The sequence below is a fragment of the Osmerus mordax genome, chromosome 7 (assembly GCF_038355195.1).
Source record: "Osmerus mordax isolate fOsmMor3 chromosome 7, fOsmMor3.pri, whole genome shotgun sequence".
Classification (NCBI taxonomy): domain Eukaryota; kingdom Metazoa; phylum Chordata; class Actinopteri; order Osmeriformes; family Osmeridae; genus Osmerus; species Osmerus mordax.
In genome coordinates this window covers 17,555,187-17,572,671 of record NC_090056.1, presented here as the reverse complement: position 1 = coordinate 17,572,671, position 17,485 = coordinate 17,555,187, and the positions used below count along the sequence as shown (strand labels likewise).

At 53.0% G+C, this 17,485-nt stretch overlaps 2 protein-coding genes across 2 annotated transcripts in view; one reads left to right on the top strand and one right to left on the bottom strand.

The window, feature by feature from the left end:
* The window catches only part of LOC136945363 (laminin subunit alpha-5-like), a 57,944-nt gene extending 43,760 nt beyond the window's left edge, over window positions 1-14,184 (top strand). The window contains 33 exon segments of the mRNA XM_067239133.1: window positions 333-433; window positions 623-806; window positions 1,039-1,179; window positions 1,325-1,476; window positions 1,643-1,753; window positions 2,060-2,171; window positions 2,761-2,934; window positions 3,265-3,461; window positions 3,646-3,762; window positions 3,962-4,116; window positions 4,264-4,405; window positions 4,511-4,613; window positions 5,102-5,215; window positions 5,369-5,554; window positions 5,765-5,907; window positions 6,092-6,280; window positions 6,368-6,507; window positions 6,630-6,783; window positions 7,355-7,488; window positions 7,715-7,883; window positions 8,221-8,355; window positions 8,483-8,634; window positions 9,225-9,357; window positions 9,466-9,606; window positions 9,865-9,995; window positions 10,143-10,307; window positions 10,490-10,613; window positions 10,906-11,066; window positions 11,294-11,483; window positions 11,589-11,895; window positions 12,054-12,278; window positions 12,512-12,631; window positions 12,856-14,184. Coding sequence (XP_067095234.1) covers window positions 333-433; window positions 623-806; window positions 1,039-1,179; window positions 1,325-1,476; window positions 1,643-1,753; window positions 2,060-2,171; window positions 2,761-2,934; window positions 3,265-3,461; window positions 3,646-3,762; window positions 3,962-4,116; window positions 4,264-4,405; window positions 4,511-4,613; window positions 5,102-5,215; window positions 5,369-5,554; window positions 5,765-5,907; window positions 6,092-6,280; window positions 6,368-6,507; window positions 6,630-6,783; window positions 7,355-7,488; window positions 7,715-7,883; window positions 8,221-8,355; window positions 8,483-8,634; window positions 9,225-9,357; window positions 9,466-9,606; window positions 9,865-9,995; window positions 10,143-10,307; window positions 10,490-10,613; window positions 10,906-11,066; window positions 11,294-11,483; window positions 11,589-11,895; window positions 12,054-12,278; window positions 12,512-12,631; window positions 12,856-13,004 — 5,051 coding nt within the window. The 3' untranslated portion in view covers window positions 13,005-14,184.
* A 42-nt stretch (window positions 14,185-14,226) lies between these two features.
* On the bottom strand, window positions 14,227-17,418 carry adrm1 (ADRM1 26S proteasome ubiquitin receptor). The gene is made up of 10 exons (XM_067240722.1): window positions 17,309-17,418; window positions 16,672-16,917; window positions 16,468-16,584; window positions 16,205-16,328; window positions 15,967-16,053; window positions 15,769-15,850; window positions 15,408-15,673; window positions 14,910-15,067; window positions 14,639-14,741; window positions 14,227-14,537 (listed from the first exon to the last, which is right to left on the bottom strand). The coding sequence occupies exons 2-10, from the start codon at window positions 16,879-16,881 to the stop codon at window positions 14,431-14,433; spliced, it is 1,254 nt and encodes a 417-aa protein (XP_067096823.1). The 5' UTR covers window positions 16,882-16,917; window positions 17,309-17,418; the 3' UTR covers window positions 14,227-14,430.
* Between the last annotated feature and the right edge of the window lie 67 nt (window positions 17,419-17,485).

Here is a 17,485-nt window from a genome sequence, read left to right as displayed (position 1 = left end):
TAGATACACGCACACAGGCTCCAGAATAAACACACACACACACTCTGAAATCAACACACACACACACACACAGATCATTAACATGAACTTTAATCCCAGATTTATCCTAGTTTACTCCCACCTCCACTAAGTAACATTTATCCTAATCTGAGTGAGGGATCTGAATAACAGCTTACTGTGTTGGCTGCTCATTAAGAGGGGAGAGCCAAACTTCACACTTCACTGCTCTGCTCTCCTCCAATGCTGGAGGAAGAACTAGGAATGGTCGATCATTCACAAAGAGGACTTGAGCAGAACCATCTGATCTTTCTCCCGCTGTCTGATCTACCCAGGATGCAACTGCTCGCCGTGTGGCACGGCGTCATGTGACCCTGGTACGGGGAAGTGCCGGTGTAAGCCTGGCGTGACCGGGGCCCTGTGTGATCAGTGTGTGGTAGGTACCCTCCCCTCACTGGACTGCACACACACACTGCACCACATACAGGATTTGAACGACTACTACTACTGTGTGTGTGTAGTCGAATGGGATTACAGACAGGTTTATTCACACTCGTGCATGTGTGTGCGTCTGTGTGCATGTGTGTGTGCGTGCATGTGTGTGTGTGCGTGCATGTGTTTCCAGGACGGGATGTTTGGCTTCGACTCGTGCTCCGGGTGTCGTGCGTGCGAGTGTGAGGCGGCCGCGGCCCTGGTCCAGTCATGTGACCCCAGCAGCGGTCAGTGCGCCTGCCGCCCCGGGGTCAACGGCCCCCAGTGCCGCCAGTGTGCTCCGGGGTACTGGGACTACAGCCCTGACGGCTGCAGGAGTAGGTCACACACACACACATACACACACACACACACACAGACCTACACACACAGACAGTCCTACACACACACCTACACACACACACAGACCTACACACACAGACAGACCTACACACACACTCACACACACAGACAGACCTACACACACACACACCTACACACATAAACAAACCACAGACAGACAGAAAGTTAGAGTTGTGTGTTCTAATAAACGTGTGTGTGTGTCTCCAGAGTGTGAGTGCAAAGCGGGCAGGTGTGACCCCAGGACAGGTGAGTGTCGCTGTGCCGACGGGCTGACAGGGAGGCAGTGTGACACGTGTGCCCACCGCTACAGCGTGCCCGTCCAGCACGGAGCCGAACTCACCTGCCAACGTGAGTCACCGTGGAAACACCCGTGTGATCGGGGCGTACGTCTGTGTGTGTGTGTGTGTCGTGAGACTGCTGGAGGAGCTAAGACCTGGAAAAAATGCCATGTAAACCCTGGTGTGTGTGTGTGTGTGTGTGTGTGTGTGTGTAGCGTGTGACAGCTGTGTGGTGGTGCTGTTGGAGGACCTGGACAGCATGAACGAGAACTTCCGCTCCGTGGCCAATCAGCTGACCAGCCTGAACGCCAGCTCCATCGCCTGGGCACAGCTTCACAACCTCAACCGCTCCATGGAGGACATCGCTGTGAGGACTCTCACACACACACACACATGTACACACACACTCTCTCTCATACCCAAAAACACACACACCCACCTCCATCAAATTCCTATGAAATATGTTGCATCACTGTATGAGTTTAGTGCACAAAATTGCCTTGTGATTTAAGACTTAAAACTCCTTTTCCCAGAATTCCATAGGAAACTACAACGCTACTCTGGATGTGAGCAGGGACAAAGCTGACCAGATGGAGAGCGAGGTGGCAAGTCTCAGTGATGACATCAATGAGCTGCAAATGAAGGTAGACTTGAAGCAGAGATTTAACAGAAAGGGTATATTTATATGTACCAAACAAGCAGAGATAATTTCATTTTAATTCATACTAAGGCAAGCTACGTATATTTGTGGTTGCACAAACGTAAGTTAGGCCTATACATAAATATGCTCACACAGAAAAACGGAAAACTCGAATATTTCGACTAGGCTTGAGCCTTATCCAGGAACGTATCGCATGCATCATTAGTTGTATTTTCCAGTCGTCGGTGCAGACTGGTACAGTGACCAGCCGGTGGACGATCATGTCTTCCACCTCTTTTCTGCCCGCCAGGCGGAGGTGACCACGGCCAAGGTGGTGGCTCTTGACAACAGTACCACCAGCAGCCACCAGAGGGCGCTGGACCTGCTCGCCTACATCAACAACACGATGGCAAGCATAGAGGGTGAGCCAGGAGGAGAGAACACACAGGCTGAACACACACAGGCTGAACACACACAGGCTGAACACAGGCTGAACACACACAGGCTGAACACACACAGGCTGAACACAGGCTGAACACACACAGGCTGAACACAGGCTGAACACACACAGGCTGAACACAGGCTGAACACACACAGGCTGAACACAGGCTGAACACAGGCTGAACACACACAGGCTGAACACAGGCTGAACACACACAGGCTGAACACAGGCTGAACACACACAGGCTGAACACAGGCTGAACACACACAGGCTGAACACAGGCTGAACACACACAGGCTGAACACAGGCTGAACACACACAGGCTGAACACAGGCTGAACACAGGCTGAACACAGGCTGAACACAGGCTGAACACAGGCTGAACACACACAGGCTGAACAGGCTGAATACAGGCTTGTAGAGGAGAGTTACTCTCTCTCTAAGCTAAAGCTTTAGAGCTGGGCTAGCTGTAGGTGTGCATGTACGTGGGTACGTACGCATGTGTGTGTTTTTATGCGCGTGTGTCCGGACATTCCTGACGTCCGTCCCTTGTCCCCGTGTGGTTTGCAGACTTGACGATGCAGGCCAACCGGACGGGGGTGAACGAGACCCTGGAGGAGCAGGGTCTGGAGGAGAGGGAGGACAAGCTGAGGCAGGTGGAGGCCATGCTCCGGGAGATGAGGTTCAGGAGCTGCGTCCAGCAGAAGAACACCGCCGTGAGGGAGAAGGTGGAGGCGGACAAACGTGAGACGCCCCCGAGCACTGTGTCGTTTCTGGGATTACTAAACTTTCTTTAGCTTACTCTGTCTCTCTCTGTCTCTCTCTTTCTATCTCTTTTTCCCCCTCCCTCCCTCCCTCCCTCCCTCCCTCCCTCCCTCCCTCCCTCCCTCCCTCCCTCCCTCCCTCCCTCCCTCCCTCCCTCCCTCCCTCCCTCCCTCCCTCCCTCCCTCCCTCCCTCCCTCCCTCCCTCCCTCTCTCTCTCTGTCTCTCTCTCTCTCTCTCCCTTTCTCTCTCCCTTTCTCCCTCTCTCTTTCTCTCCACCCCCCACCCCCCCCCCCCCCCACCCCCCGCCAGTCATGGACAGAGTGAAGAAGGAGCTGGTTGGTCGTCAGACAGATAACAGTGCCCTGGCCCAGCAGATCCGAGACAGGCTGTCTAAGTTCCACGCTGAGCTGATGGACCTGAGAGACGCCCTGAACGAGGCGGTCAACAACACGGCCCGCGCCGCCGAGAGCAACAACATCAACGAGAAGAGGCTGGAGGAGAGCCAGGTGGGGGCACACACACACACATACACATACACACTCGAGCACTCATAAACACACACAGGCACACACATACACACACACAGACACACACACACATACACATTCAAGCACTCATAAACACACACACAGGCAAACGCATACACACACATGTTCCGCCCGGCTCATTGCGGTGTGTGTCTCCCTACAGCGAAAGGTGGAGGACCTGAAGGAGAAGATGAAGGAGGTGGAGGACCTGCTTCAGATGGCGGAGGACGACGTAGCCCAGGTCAACGACATGCTCACCATGCTGCACGACTCCAAGGAGGTACGCCCCTCCGTCCGTCAGTCTGTCAGTCAGTCAGTCTGTCTGTCAGTCTGCCTGTCAGTCTGTCTGTCTGTCAGTCTGTCTGTCTGTCTGTCTGTCAGTCTGTCTGTCTGTCTGTCTGTCTGTCAGTCAGTCAGTCAGTCAGTCAGTCCACCCACCCACCCACCTGTCCCTCCCTCCCTCCCCCTGTCCCCTCCAGGAGTACGAGCGCCTGGCTGCCCAGCTGGACGGGGCGCGGAGCCCCCTGGCTGAGAAGGTGCAGAGCTTCGCCCCCTCCGTCTCCAAGATCCCCCTGGTGGAGGCAGCGGAGAAACACGCCCAGCTGCTCGACACCCTGGCCATGAACCTGTCCAGGTGAGGGGGGGAGAGATGGAGATGCATGACTGCTTAGACAGACAGACAGACAGACAGACAGACAGGCAGACAGACAGGCGGTGTATGTCTGTTGACAGTTGTCTCCTCCCGTGTGTGTGTGTGTGTGTGTGTGTGTGTGTGCTGCAGTGTGATCTCGGCCACAGGGCAGAATGGTCTGATCCAGAGGGCGGTGAATGCCTCCAAAGCCTACAACAGCATCATAGACACCATCAGAGAGGCCGAGACGTCTGCTAACCTGGCCAACCAGGCTGCCATGGACGCCCTGAAGGTAACACACACACACACTGTATGTGTACACACACACGCACACACACAGATACTACAGTGCATACAGAAACACACACACACACAGAAGAGGCCTGCTTGTGTGTAGACTCTGCAGGACCAGGATCTGGACCAGGTGGCTGACGGTCTGAAGAACCACAGTCTGGAGCTGTTAGACGAGGCTCTCGCACTGCAGGAGGAGCTGACCTCAGGTACCCAGCGTGACCCTGACCCCACCCCTGGCCCTGAACACACCCCTGACCCCTGACCCCACCCCTGGCCCTGAACACACCCCTGACCCCTGACCCCACCCCTGGCCCTGAACACACCCCTGACCCCTGACCCCACCCCTGGCCCTGAACACACCCCTGACCCCTGACCCCACCCCTGGCCCTGAACACACCCCTGACCCCTGACCCCACCCCTGGCCCTGAACACACCCCTGACCCCTGACCCCACCCCTGACCCCTGAACACACCCCGGAGCCTGCATTTACACAGGACTTTTCATTCATTCACAAAATCCTTTCATCCAACAAGATGTGAATAGTGCATAGAGAACATATTACTGGACTGGACATGTGACTGGATTACAGATCATTGTCTATGACTACTGAAGCGATCAACACTATCCACCCTGACTCATCTTAGTGTTGCACACTGTAGATCTGATTGTCCCACTTCCTGTTCCTGTGTGTCAGATCTGACTCCCCGTCTGGACAATGCCACCGTCCGTCTGGACGAGGCCATGGTCAAGCATGAGGACCTGCTGAAAGAGCTGGAGCAGGCCCAGAGCAACCTCAACTTCAGCAGGGGTGAGGGCACACAACACACACACACACTCTCCACAACACAAACACACACACACTCCACAACTATCTCTCTCTCCTTCTCTCTCTTTCTCTATCACTTACTGTTCTTTTCTCTGTAACTCCTCCATGTTCTCCACCCCCCCCCCCCCCCCCCAGAGGAGACAGGGCAAGACATCGAGGACGCCAAGCGTGCAGCAGCGGTCGCCAATGCCACGGTGACCAGCGTGGAGGACACGCTGGGGCCAATCAGAGAGAAGCTGGAGCAGTGGCAGCAGGAATACGGAGACGCCAACACCACCAACGAGGACATCAACAAGGCCCTGCTGGAGGCCAACAAGTCTGGTAGGGTTCTCTCTCTCTCTCTCTCTCTCTCTCTTTCTCTCTCTCTCTCTCTCTCTCTCTGTCTCTCTCTCTCTTTGTGTGTGTCTCTCTCTCTCTCTCACACACACACACTGATCATTGGAATTTATATGGCTTTCCTTATTTCGTTCAGTCCTTACACACACACACGGTAATCATTCCTGTATCCATCCCTTCCTGGTGTGTGTTCAGTGGGGATGCTGGGAGAGGCCATCCCTCTGCTGATGAAGAAGCTGGACCGCCTGCAGAACCAGTCGGTCCAGATGCCCAACATCTCCGAGAACATCCTGAGGATCCGCCAGCTCATCGCCCAGGCCCGCAACGCCGCCAGCAAGGTACCCCGACACCAACACCCGGACCACCCGCCCGGCACGTTAGACCACACCACCATCCGACACAGGGCCTGTCTTTGTACAAGGACCTGAAGGACCTCTTCACCAGCCTTCATTTCCAGGCTGAAATGCCTGTGACCCTGGTAACCCAACCTTGGTCCACTGTCTCACCCCTCTCCCCCCCCAGGTGGGTGTCTCAGTCAAGTTCAACGGGACGTCCGCTGTGCAAGTGCGTAACCCCAGTAACCTTGCCGACCTGGCTGCGTACACCTCCCTGAAGTTCCACATCACACTCCCAGAGGCCACCCGCATCCGTCGCCAGGACAACACTCAACAAGTCGAACGCCAGTTTGTCTTCTACCTCGGCAACAAGAACGTACGTAGCCCAGACCGCAGCATTAGATTAGTCTCTGGGATATGTAGTCCTACAAACCTGACTGTAATGTGTCTCTGGGATTTGTAGTCCAGCAAAGAGTTCCTAGGTATGGCTCTGGAGGGGCGGAGACTGCGCTGGTATTTCAACGTGGGCGGAGAGACGACGGACGTTTTGATGCGGGAGGATGTCAAATCAGACGGCCACTTCAACAGTGTCTTCCTGGAACGGTGCGCCAGCCTTCATCACTGTCATCATCATCAGCAGCAGCAGCAGCAGCAGCATTGATACTGCAGTCATAAATCCAAACGCAATCCCTCATCATATTTGTGTGGTGTGTGTGTGTGTGTAGGATCCTGCAGTACGGTGAGATGGCCATGTCGTCTGAGAGCGGTGAACTGAGAGTGACCAAGGTAGATGGGAAGGCCCAGGGGGATAAAGGCCTGCTCAACCTGCAGACGGAGGAGACCATCTTCTACGTAGGAGGCTACCCCAGCTCCTTCACGGTGAGACTGCAGTTTGGGAAGGTGGGGGGGGTCTGTGTGTGTGTGTGGGGGGTCGGTGTGGGTCTGTGTGTGGGGGGGTTTGTGCGTGTGTGTGTGGGGGGGGGGGGGGTCTTATTCTGTGTTCACAACGAATGTGAATCAAATTTTTCTGAAGCTTTAATTTTTAGTTGTTGATTTTTTCTATGATTTTTTCTATTTGAATTTCTGAAGCTAGATTTATTTTTTTACATTGAAATAAATTCATATTTCAATATTAAAGAGGTGAATTCAAAACCAACAAATTCGGTGGTGTTTAAATTTCAATATCAAGTATTCAATGCCTTTTAAAATTAAAAACATTATGTCACTGATTTGCTTCCATATGTGGATGAACACAAATGAACCCGAAGCGAAAATTCGCTTCATTCGCGGGGAATAATTTGCTTAGCTTTCGGTGTGAACACAGCAATACTGTGCAGATTAGAAATATTAAAACAGTAACAAAAAAGATAAATTAGGGCGGATATTTAGAACGGATGAATGAGAGATTACAAATACCTCCCCCCCCCTCCCCTCCCCCCCGCCCCGCCAGCCCCCTCCCCAGCTGCAGCACCCCTACTTCCAGGGCTGCATCGAGCTGGAGTCTCTGAACGAGGAGGTCCTCAGCCTGTACAACTTTGAGAACATCTTCCAGCTCAACACCACGGAGGTGAAGCCGTGTGCCAGGTCAGAACAAACCCTCCAACACACACACACACACACACACACACACACACACACTGGTAGCACATATCTAAAAGCTGTATAATGTCCCTGCATCTCCCCAACTACCATAACGTCTCTCTGTCTCCATAACAACCATAACGTCTCTCTGTCTCCATAACAACTATAACGTCTCTGCGTCTCCATATGGACCATAACATCTCTGCATCTGCCCCCTGGTGTCTTATAGGAGCCAGGGAAATCTGGCTCTGTCCTGGGTGAAGGACGCGTCCTACTTTGACGGTACGGGCTACGTTGAGGTCACCTACCCCACCGACCCTGCCAGGCCCACGAAATCCTTCGAAATGGAAGTCAAACTCCTGTCCCACAACGGCATCCTGATGATGTTGCACAACAACGTACGGTCTAATGCCATTTACATTTATTCATTTAGCAGACACTTTTATCCAAAGCGACTTCCAAGAGAGAGCTTTACAAAAGAGCATAGGTCACTGATCATAACAACGAGATAGCCCAAACATTGCGGGCAGCCAAAACATGAAGCATACATTGTGAAAAGCAAATAAGTGCCAAAGGGAAGAACCATCAGAGCATGTAGTTAAACAAGTTACAATTAAACAACATGAACCTCAAAAGGTCTAAGTGTGTGCCTGTACGAGTGTGTGTGTGTGTGTGTTTTGATTCAGCCACCCAGAAGCTGTGGTACCTGAGTGTGTGGTTGTGTGTGTCACACAGGACCAGTACCTGTGTCTGGCTGTGCAGCAAGGCTACGCCAAGGTCTTCTACGACTTCAACAAGACCCTGCAGCAGCTGGAGCCATTCGATCCTCAGTCCTCCTTCCTCAAGATCAGCAACGCAGAGTCTCAGTCTGTAAGAGCCCAACCACACCAACACCAACAGACCTTCATTTCACTCTCCCGTTTGAGCTCTTTTTAAATAACACCCCCGTCAGCTACGGAGGAGGTGTGACGCGACGCTGTTTGTTTCTCCTCCTCAGTTGCAGATCATCCTCCTCATGGGCTTGACGAAACGCCTGGTGGTGAGGAACAGTCGCATGAAACTGTATGACCACATCTTCACCGAGGACTTGCCAGACTTTGCTGTCAACTACTACCTCGGAGGGGTGCCCAAGGACAAGATGCCCGAGAAGTGAGTGAGAGACTGGCATAGCTCTTATTGATCTTATATAGCGCTTTCTACTACTCAAAGTACTCAAGGTCGCTTTACAGAGTCCAGTATTCATTCAGACACAGTCAAACTGGGGGTGTTAAGCTACAACTGTAGCCACTGCTGCCCTGAGACAGACTGACAGAGGGCGTGGCTACCAATCAGCGCCTACGGCCCCTCCAACCACCACCAACATTCATTCACCAACATTCACACGATGCATGTCTTGGTGGGGGAAACCGGAGTACCCGGAGGAAACCCACGCAGGCACGGGGAGAACATGTAAACTCCATACAGAATGGACCTGGAACGACCGGGGTTCGAACCAAGGACCTTCTTGCTGTGAGGCGACAGTGCTAACCACTGAGCCACCGTGCTGCCCGCAGCACCCCCTCGGCTCCACACACAGACACACGCTGAGGCAGAAACAAGCTTTCACTTCCACAGATGTTACTGTAATAGTAGGTCATTTATTTGGCTGTTTGTGTCTGTGTGTGTGTGTCTGTGTGTGTGTCTCTCTCTCTATCTGTGTGTGTGTGTCTCTCTGTGTGTGTCTGTGTGTGTGCGTGCAGTCTGAAGGGCCTGTTCCCCAAGCAGGGCTCTCTAAAGGGCTGCTTCAGGAGAGTGAAGGCAGTGGACAACTACATCAGCCTGAACAGGATGGTCAGCTCTGGGGTCAGCCATGGATGTCCTGACGACCTGCTGGTGAGACGAGACACACACACACACACACACAGGGACACACACACAGACATACACACATACATCTGCTCCATCCGTGTAGTAAAACTACTTTAACCCTGTGTGTGCCAGGTGACTCGTGAGGCCCACTTCTCAGGGCAGAGTTACCTGGACCTGGGGCCGTCCATCACCACCCTCAGGGACGACTTCTACGCCGGCTTCGGCTTCCGCACCGACCAGAAGAACGGACTCATGTTCTACCACCAGGCCCAGGTAGGGAGGAACACACACTCCAAACACAGATCACCACAGTAACATACCCACACACACACACACACACACCAAGGTCCCAGCCCGGCGTGGTTTTGTCTCCGTCTTTGGAACCTCTCCGCTAGCTGTCTCTCTTTGATGACACGTGCTTTTTATTCATACCTGCTAATTCATGCCTGCTAACCTGCCCATTTCCAGCCACTAACCCAGGTGCGCTAGCTAGCTGCTTGCTAACCAGACGCGTGTCCTCTCCCTGCTCAGGATGGGCTGTGCCAGGTGTTCATGGACAAGGGGCAGGTGGTGGTACGCATGGCCAACACGCAGATCAAGACTCAGAAGACCTACAACGACGACAACAGCCACTATGTAGCTGTGTACAACGACAACACTGGGTAGGACACACCCAACACAGATATACATCGTGCCTATATGTACATGTTGGCCTTGGTATGCCATACCAAGGCCATGCAGGTGAAGATAGAAGCAGTTGAGCCCTTCACTACGCTGTCATAACTGATGTGTGTTGTGCGTGTTGCCAGGACGCGTGTGTACGTGGACGACGTCCAGGAGAAGGGCGAGGAGACGTCAGTGGGCGGTGCAGGGCGAGCCACGCCAGTGGCTGGCAACATGTACCTGGGCGGGACCCCGGAGAACAGGGGCGTGGCCAATCTGACGGGCTGCATCAGCAACCTGTTCATCAAGGGGTGAGGAAGGAGGGAGAGAGAGAGAGGAGGAGGAGGTAGAGAGGGAGGGAGGGATACTGAGAGGTTAGAAAAGGAGGGAAAAAGGGAGCAGGGAACACTGGAAGAGAACAGAAGTAGAAGCAAGCAAGATGTCCGGCCTGTGGGACCTCTGCTGATGTCTCGTGTGTGTGTGTGTGCTCCAGCGATAAGAAGCAGGTGATGAACCTGATCAAAGCCAAGGAGAACATCAACGTTCCTCTGAGGTGTCCTGCTGCTCAGAAACCCCAGCAGATCCTTGCCACCCCCCCACGCCAGAAGGGCCCCAAGGTACCACACACACACACACACACATGCACACACACACATGCACACACACATATACACAGACACAAACATGCACTCACACAAGTAAGTAAGTAAGTAAAGTTTATTTGTATAGCACTTCTCGCAGATAAAAATCCAAAGTGCTTCACAACAAAATGCAATATAACACTACAAATTAATAATACAGAACACACACACTCAATTGTTTGTCCCCCATCTCCCACCATTCCTCCCTTCTCCTCCCCTCTCCTACTGTCTGTATTTGCTCTCCCCCCTCCCCCTCCCCCCTCCCCAGGGTAAACACAGGAAGCCTCAGGCGGGGAGCAGCAGGAGCCGCAGTACCAGACAGTCCTGCCAGGGGGAGCTGTCTGCCCAGGAACCCGGCGCTGCTCACTTCAGCGGCTCCTCTCACAGCTACCAGCGCTACGACACCCTCCCCGCGGCCTTCAGCAAGACGTGAGCCCCCCCCCTCGCACGCGGACACACTCGCACACAGACACACACTCTCGCACACAGACACACACACTCGCACACAGACACACACACTCGCACACAGACACACACACTCGCACTCAGACACACACACTCGCACACAGACACACACACTCGCACACAGACACACACACTCCTCAGAAGTGGCCGTTTCAACCTCCCGCCTCCCCCCCCCCCCTCTCCCCTCCCAGGCCCCACATCTCCATGGCGATCCGTGTCAACTCGTCCGAAGGCCTGGTGTTCCACGTGTCCGGCCAGAAGAGCGGCGCCGTGATGTCCCTGGCGCTCTCCGAGGGTCACCTGGTCCTGCTGGTGGACGGGGGCAAGAAGAAGGTCAACATCCGCAGCCGTAAGGCCTGCAACGACGGGCTCTGGCACACGGTCAGTGTGTGTGTGTGTGTGTGTGTGTGTGTGGGTGGGTGCGTGTCTTGAGTGTGTGTATGTGTGTTACTCACATCCTGTTGATTCCGTGTGTCCCCCCCGCAGGTGTTTGTGAAGTGGGAGGGGGAGAAAGCCAGTCTGATCCTGGACGGCATCAACGCCCAGTTTAAGAGGGTGTCCGGGGGGCAGAAGAGTCGCCTCAGAGCGCCGCTCTACGTGGGCGGCGCTCCCTCCAGCCTCGCCACGCCGCTCCAGGGGCCCTCCAGCGGCTTCATGGGCTGCGTCAGAGACCTGACCCTGAACGAGCAGGCCGCTGGGAGCCCCCAGCACAGCCAGGGGGTGGGCCCCTGCTTCCTGAACAGCCTGGAGCCCGGCGCCTACTACCCTGGCCGGGGAGGACACCTGGCTATAGGTGGGACTGACTCACTCTTCTCTTTCATTCTTTTCGTCCTCTTCTCTCAGTTATTCTTCTCCTGTCTTCCTCTTTCCTCTTCTCCCATTGAGGGAGTGTTACCCAGTGCTAACCCATGTACCCGATCGCTCCCTCCTCCTGTCTGTCTGTGTGTGCAGACGAGTCTCTGGTTCTGTCTCTGGACCTGGAGGTGCAGCTGGAGGTGCGGCCGGCGTCTGTGTCCGGGCTGCTGCTGCACGCCGGGGGGAGGACCGAGCAGCACCTCAGCCTCTTCCTCCACCAGGGGGAGGTGACCGCCAGCCTCAACGCCGGGAACGGACTCTTCTCCACCTCCTTCACCCCCGAGGAGCCCCTGTGTGACGGGCGATGGCACACCATCACAGGTGAGACCCAGCGGCCTGGACACCCCGCAGGTGACAGGTGACAGAGCTGGCACAGGCTGCTCTACCTTGTCATCACCCGGCCTAGCCAATAGAAATAGGTTTAAGAAGTTCAACGAAATGGGCATTGAGTTTTATGGAACATCGAAGTTCAGGCTACACGCGCAGTCCCGTTCCCACGGTAACACCCACAAGCCAGTTCTGACCTGCCCGGGGTTCTGTGTGCTCTTGTGTAGTTGTGAAGAAGAGGAACGTGTTGCAGCTCCACGTGGACGCGGCCAGCGAGCACAGCGTGGGGCCCAAGCAGGGGCGCTCCTCAGGGGGCACGGAGACAGTCTACCTGGGGGGGGTACCCGGTGAGACTCTCACACACACACTCACTAAATGCATTGTATTTACACGTTACAATGCTATTTTCTATCAAAAAAATTACGTTTGCCTTTTCTGAATCTTCATCTACATGAGATAGAATGTATCTGAGAGAAAAATACATATATAGGTCGAAAGTATCAGAAAAATATATAAAGTATTTGAGATGCACTGTTGATGTAACTAAAGTCTTCCTCCTCCCTTCCTCTAGATGGCGTAGTGGTGCCTGGCCTCCCAGCGTCGCTGCCCTCCTACCACGGCTGTGTCCGCAGGGCGGTTCTCAACCACCGACCAGTCATGCTCTCCAAGCCTCTGTCTGTCCACGGAGCTGTAGCAACGCAGGGCTGCCCCGCCATCTAAATCCAACACACCCAAAACCCCTACATGCCCCAACTAGCCCCCTATACCATGACCCATCCTGTATCCTGACCCCATCCTATACCCAAACTACACCTCTAAATGCCTACATCCCAATCCTTGATCCCATCTATACTCCTATTTACCCCAATCATGTCTCTCCATACATAACACACAACCTCAGAACCCACTAGCCTCATTCTGCAGATCATCAACTCCCCTTTACGACTAACGCTATCTCTGCAAGCCCTCTCTACTGTCTCACGTGTAGAGTACACACGTGAAAACCCCAACTATAACTACGAATTGTTGCCCCCTGCCCTAATACCTCACCCTGTACCCCCCCCCCCTAGTCCAGCTGATCTTGTGTAGGACCAGACATGCATGATGATGCAGCCTGAATGCAGCCCACACCTCATCTCACTGGCACACACCCTGCCCTCTCTCACTGATAGAAGTATGAAATACACTCCATAACATATATGACAACATTGCTGGTGGTGGGTGACAGCATACTGTAGTTAAATTTAAATTGTATTTATTTTCTATTTTTACAAGAGGTATATTTTTTATTTTGCTGACTGATTTCCATTAATGTTATAGAGTAGCAGACCTAGAATCAAGGAGTTTTGTCTTCTACTTTTACACAGGCTTTGCCGTATATCGTTTGATGCAGACACAGGTTCTGTGTAAGACCTAAGCATACCACCAGACACGGCACAATCCGGTTTAGCAAGGTGACACTTAGTATGCCACTGAAATTAGGTTCAGTGTGACACAAGCAGACATTCTGTGCTGGGTACCTATGCAATACAAGAACTCAAGGAAAAGTACATGCCTCCACAACACCCATTGTGTTCCAGCCCCAGTTCTGAACAGGAAGGTGTGATGAGGAGGAAAGGCCCCACTGTCAGCCTTCTGTTCAGTCCCAGAGTAGATATCCAGATTTAGGGTCTACCTCCAGCACGTCAAATGTCCTGGAAAAACCTCTCATTTTTATAGAACCGCACATTTTATGTATTTAGTTTCATGGGAATTGTATACTTATAGAAATTTGAATGGGTTTTAAACTCAACACACACTGTCCACCTTTATATCTCACACAGAAATGATAAGCTGAACCCGCCCCCCCTCCCCCTTTAATAGTTGTAAAATGTATTTTTAAATAAACCTTTGATACAAATGTCGTCATGGTGTTTGTTTCACTGTCAAGGAAAACATGCGGTGCTGTTCAAAACCATTTTATTGGTTGCCAAGATTTTAAGACACCTCGCTGCAATTCGTGACGTTTTCATTGGTTACCAGGCCCTGTCCGGGCTAGCGCGACGTTAGCGTCTGTGCTAACAGAGTAAGAAGACAGAGACAAGGACAAAGTAGAGAGACAAGGACAAAGCAGAGAGACCAGGACACAGGTTGGACCCGTGGATAACTAATCCAGGCTCATATCCTCGTCGTCGTCCTTCTTGTCTTTGGAGCTCCCCCCGTCTTCCGGCTTGCCGTCGCTCCCCTCCATGGCTTTGGCAAACGCCTCCACGTCTGGGAACCAGAAGATGCACAGATCCAGGGTCAGATATGACAGGTAGAAGCGTGTGTGTGTGTGTTTCCTTCAGCATCCAGAGTGATTCATCCCTCCTCACCTCCTTTATTGGCAGCGTCCACGGCCTCTGTGGGCAGGCCAAACTGGTTCATGAGAGGCCCCAGCTGCCCTGACGCCAAGGCACTGCTGAACATGCTCATCGCCTGCAGGGGAGGAGGGGTTGTATGAGTTAGCAGGCTGTCTATGTGGGAATTTGTGTTGTTAGTCTACATACTCGTTTGACATGTGTGTATGTTTCATCAAACTTGAAATAGTTTGTGTAGTACATCCCTGTAGTTTCAGCAGGTAAGATAGGTGAGTGTGTGTCTTACTTGTTGGAACTGCGGGGAGGTGAGTGTGTTCTGGATCTCGTCGGCGCTCTGTGGCAGGGACTCCCCGGAGGGCAGGTAAGGCATCAGCCTCTGCTGGACCTCAGAGTTGGCCAGGATGGGAGCCATGATCTCTGGGGTCAGCACGCTGGCCAGGTCCACTGTGGAGGGGAGAAGGAAGACGATCACACGTCCAACTCAAACCATCCAGGCTTCATATATACCCATAGAACTGCACCTAAACCAACCTTAAAACCCTCCAAGAAGACAAGGCCAGTCTCATTGCCCAGTTTCCTGAGCAGGCAGCTTTGAACACACATGTACACATACATACAGTACCCAGCCATGGCAGTGTGTGTGTGTGTTAAGGCATGTTTGCATCAGTGTTCTCCACAGAACATTCTAGACTTGAGGTTAGTTACCCCAGCATCTCCCTGTCATGTCCAGGCTCAGACAGACCCAGCCTGCTCAGTACAGTGAGTGTGTACGCTTCTCCCTCACCTCCCTGACCTGCACCGGCCATGGCGGGTACGTTCATGGTGGCCAGGATGCTCTGCAGGTCGCTGAGCTGGATGGGCTGGGTGGGGCTGCCCACGGCCGCGGGCACCAGGGGGGTCTGGGCGGCAGCGGGGGTGGTGGGGGTCACCGTGGGGGAGGTGGCTGAGGGGGCAGCAGGGGTCACGGGTGTGGTGGGGGCCGGGGCTGAGCTTATCCTGGTCGTCCCGGAGCCTGAGGAGGGGGTGACGGCAGCAGACTGGCTGCGGGAGCTGGATATATGGCGGAGGGAAGGGGGTATTAATGAAAGTTAGAGCTTTATTAGTTTATAGGAGGAGCCAGGGAGAGGAGTTATGTTCAGGCTTACCTGGATGAGGAGCTGCTGGTAGCTGGACCTCCACTGCCTAGAAGACTAGCCAGCCCTGGACCAGCCAAGGCCCCTAGACCACCTACACACAGACAAAGTTTGAGTTTATTTTCATAACTAGAAAATGACTTATATACACAGCAGTGTGTCATGGCCAAGCCCAATGGCAGCTTAATCAAGATGCTCTGGGCTACTCACCAAGCCCTCCTAGTCCTGTTGGTCCAATCAGCTGCATGAGCTGGTTATGACTCATGTTACCCAGGAGGCTTTGCAGGCCGCCCTCACCTAAGGAAAAGGTGGAGGGTGAGTGAAGAGCTCTGTACTTTAACTGGACACCCGTATGAGTAAGCATCGTTTAGTGAGTGTTTAGATACAGGACGTGGGCAGTGAACAGACTGTATGGATGGGTATTGAGATGCACGGCTACGAGTCTCACCTCCCAGGGCAGACAGCTCGTGGCTGCCACTGCCCCCGCTCCCCAGAGCTCCAGGCATGGGAGGGTTGTTCAGGAACTCGTTGACCTTGCGACAGTGCTCCTCATCCTTGTCCGTCTTGGGCTCCTGGTCACAGAGAAGGACGGGATGAACAGTTGGGTATTGAACAGAAGTCCTATCGGACGATGGAAACACAGTCCAATGCAATCTCCATTAACCCCTTTCCCAAATGTTTGTTCCCTCTCTCCCTCCCTTCATCCCTCACCTGCATCCAGAAGAAGAGCCGTTTGGATCCTGCTTTGAACTTGAGCACAAACACCCGTCCTGTGGTGCACTGGTTGACCCTCTTGAACTCACAGTCGTCTGGGAAGATGATTAGATCCTGGAGGGTGAAACCAGAGGAAAGCTCACAGGTCAGTAAACAACACTGCGCCCATTTCAACGTGATGCCTTACGGTCAGCCACTCACGTCGTCCACGTTTCCCGTGGTCCTGTCCTTCCAGCAGAAATGAATAAGCGAATCGTCCGTTTGCTGGATGTACACCGTCCCCTTGCGTTTGTCTGGTGTCACCGTACTACCCTTTAGGGTCATCTTACCGGCACGGAACTCTACCAGGTACTTGCTTGAGGTGCCTCGGGAGCCCGACACCAAGCTGGGAAATAAAGCGCCTGACGACATCTTTGAATCCTGTTTTTTTTCCTGTTTGGAGTAGAGCTAGAGAAACAAAACAAGGGATCGGTTGGAATGCAATTTCACATCACAAAGCTATTTAGATAGCTCTAGCTATGAATGAGCAGCCTTGTTGATATGATCATGGTCTATGATGTTTTTCTTCAGCGAACAATAGACGAAATGACAGTTCAGGAGCCTAGTCTCATCATCGACTGACGATGTTAGCTAGAGCTAGCTACTGTACCCCAGTCGCTGACAATGGAGAGGCTAGCTAACGTTAGCCCATGACTTCGCTAAATTCAAAACGATAAGACCACTGGCTATAGCTGTACTAGTAAACATTACGAACCTATTTTAAAACTAACAATTCTACATCCGAGAGTAGGTCTACACACGTTAAACCACACAGTCTATTTCTCTTGTTATCAATTACCTGAAGTTTGGCTATAGCTAGTTGGGAATTACAAAGTTGTTTCTGGTTTCAGCAATGCTGCGGTCCTTGTTAGACCTTCTTCGTGTAAGGGTTTTTGAGTCAGTTTGACTTGATTTAGGAATGTACGCCACCTATTGGAACCTAGGCTAACTGTTCATCTGACCAGTGAGGGAACGC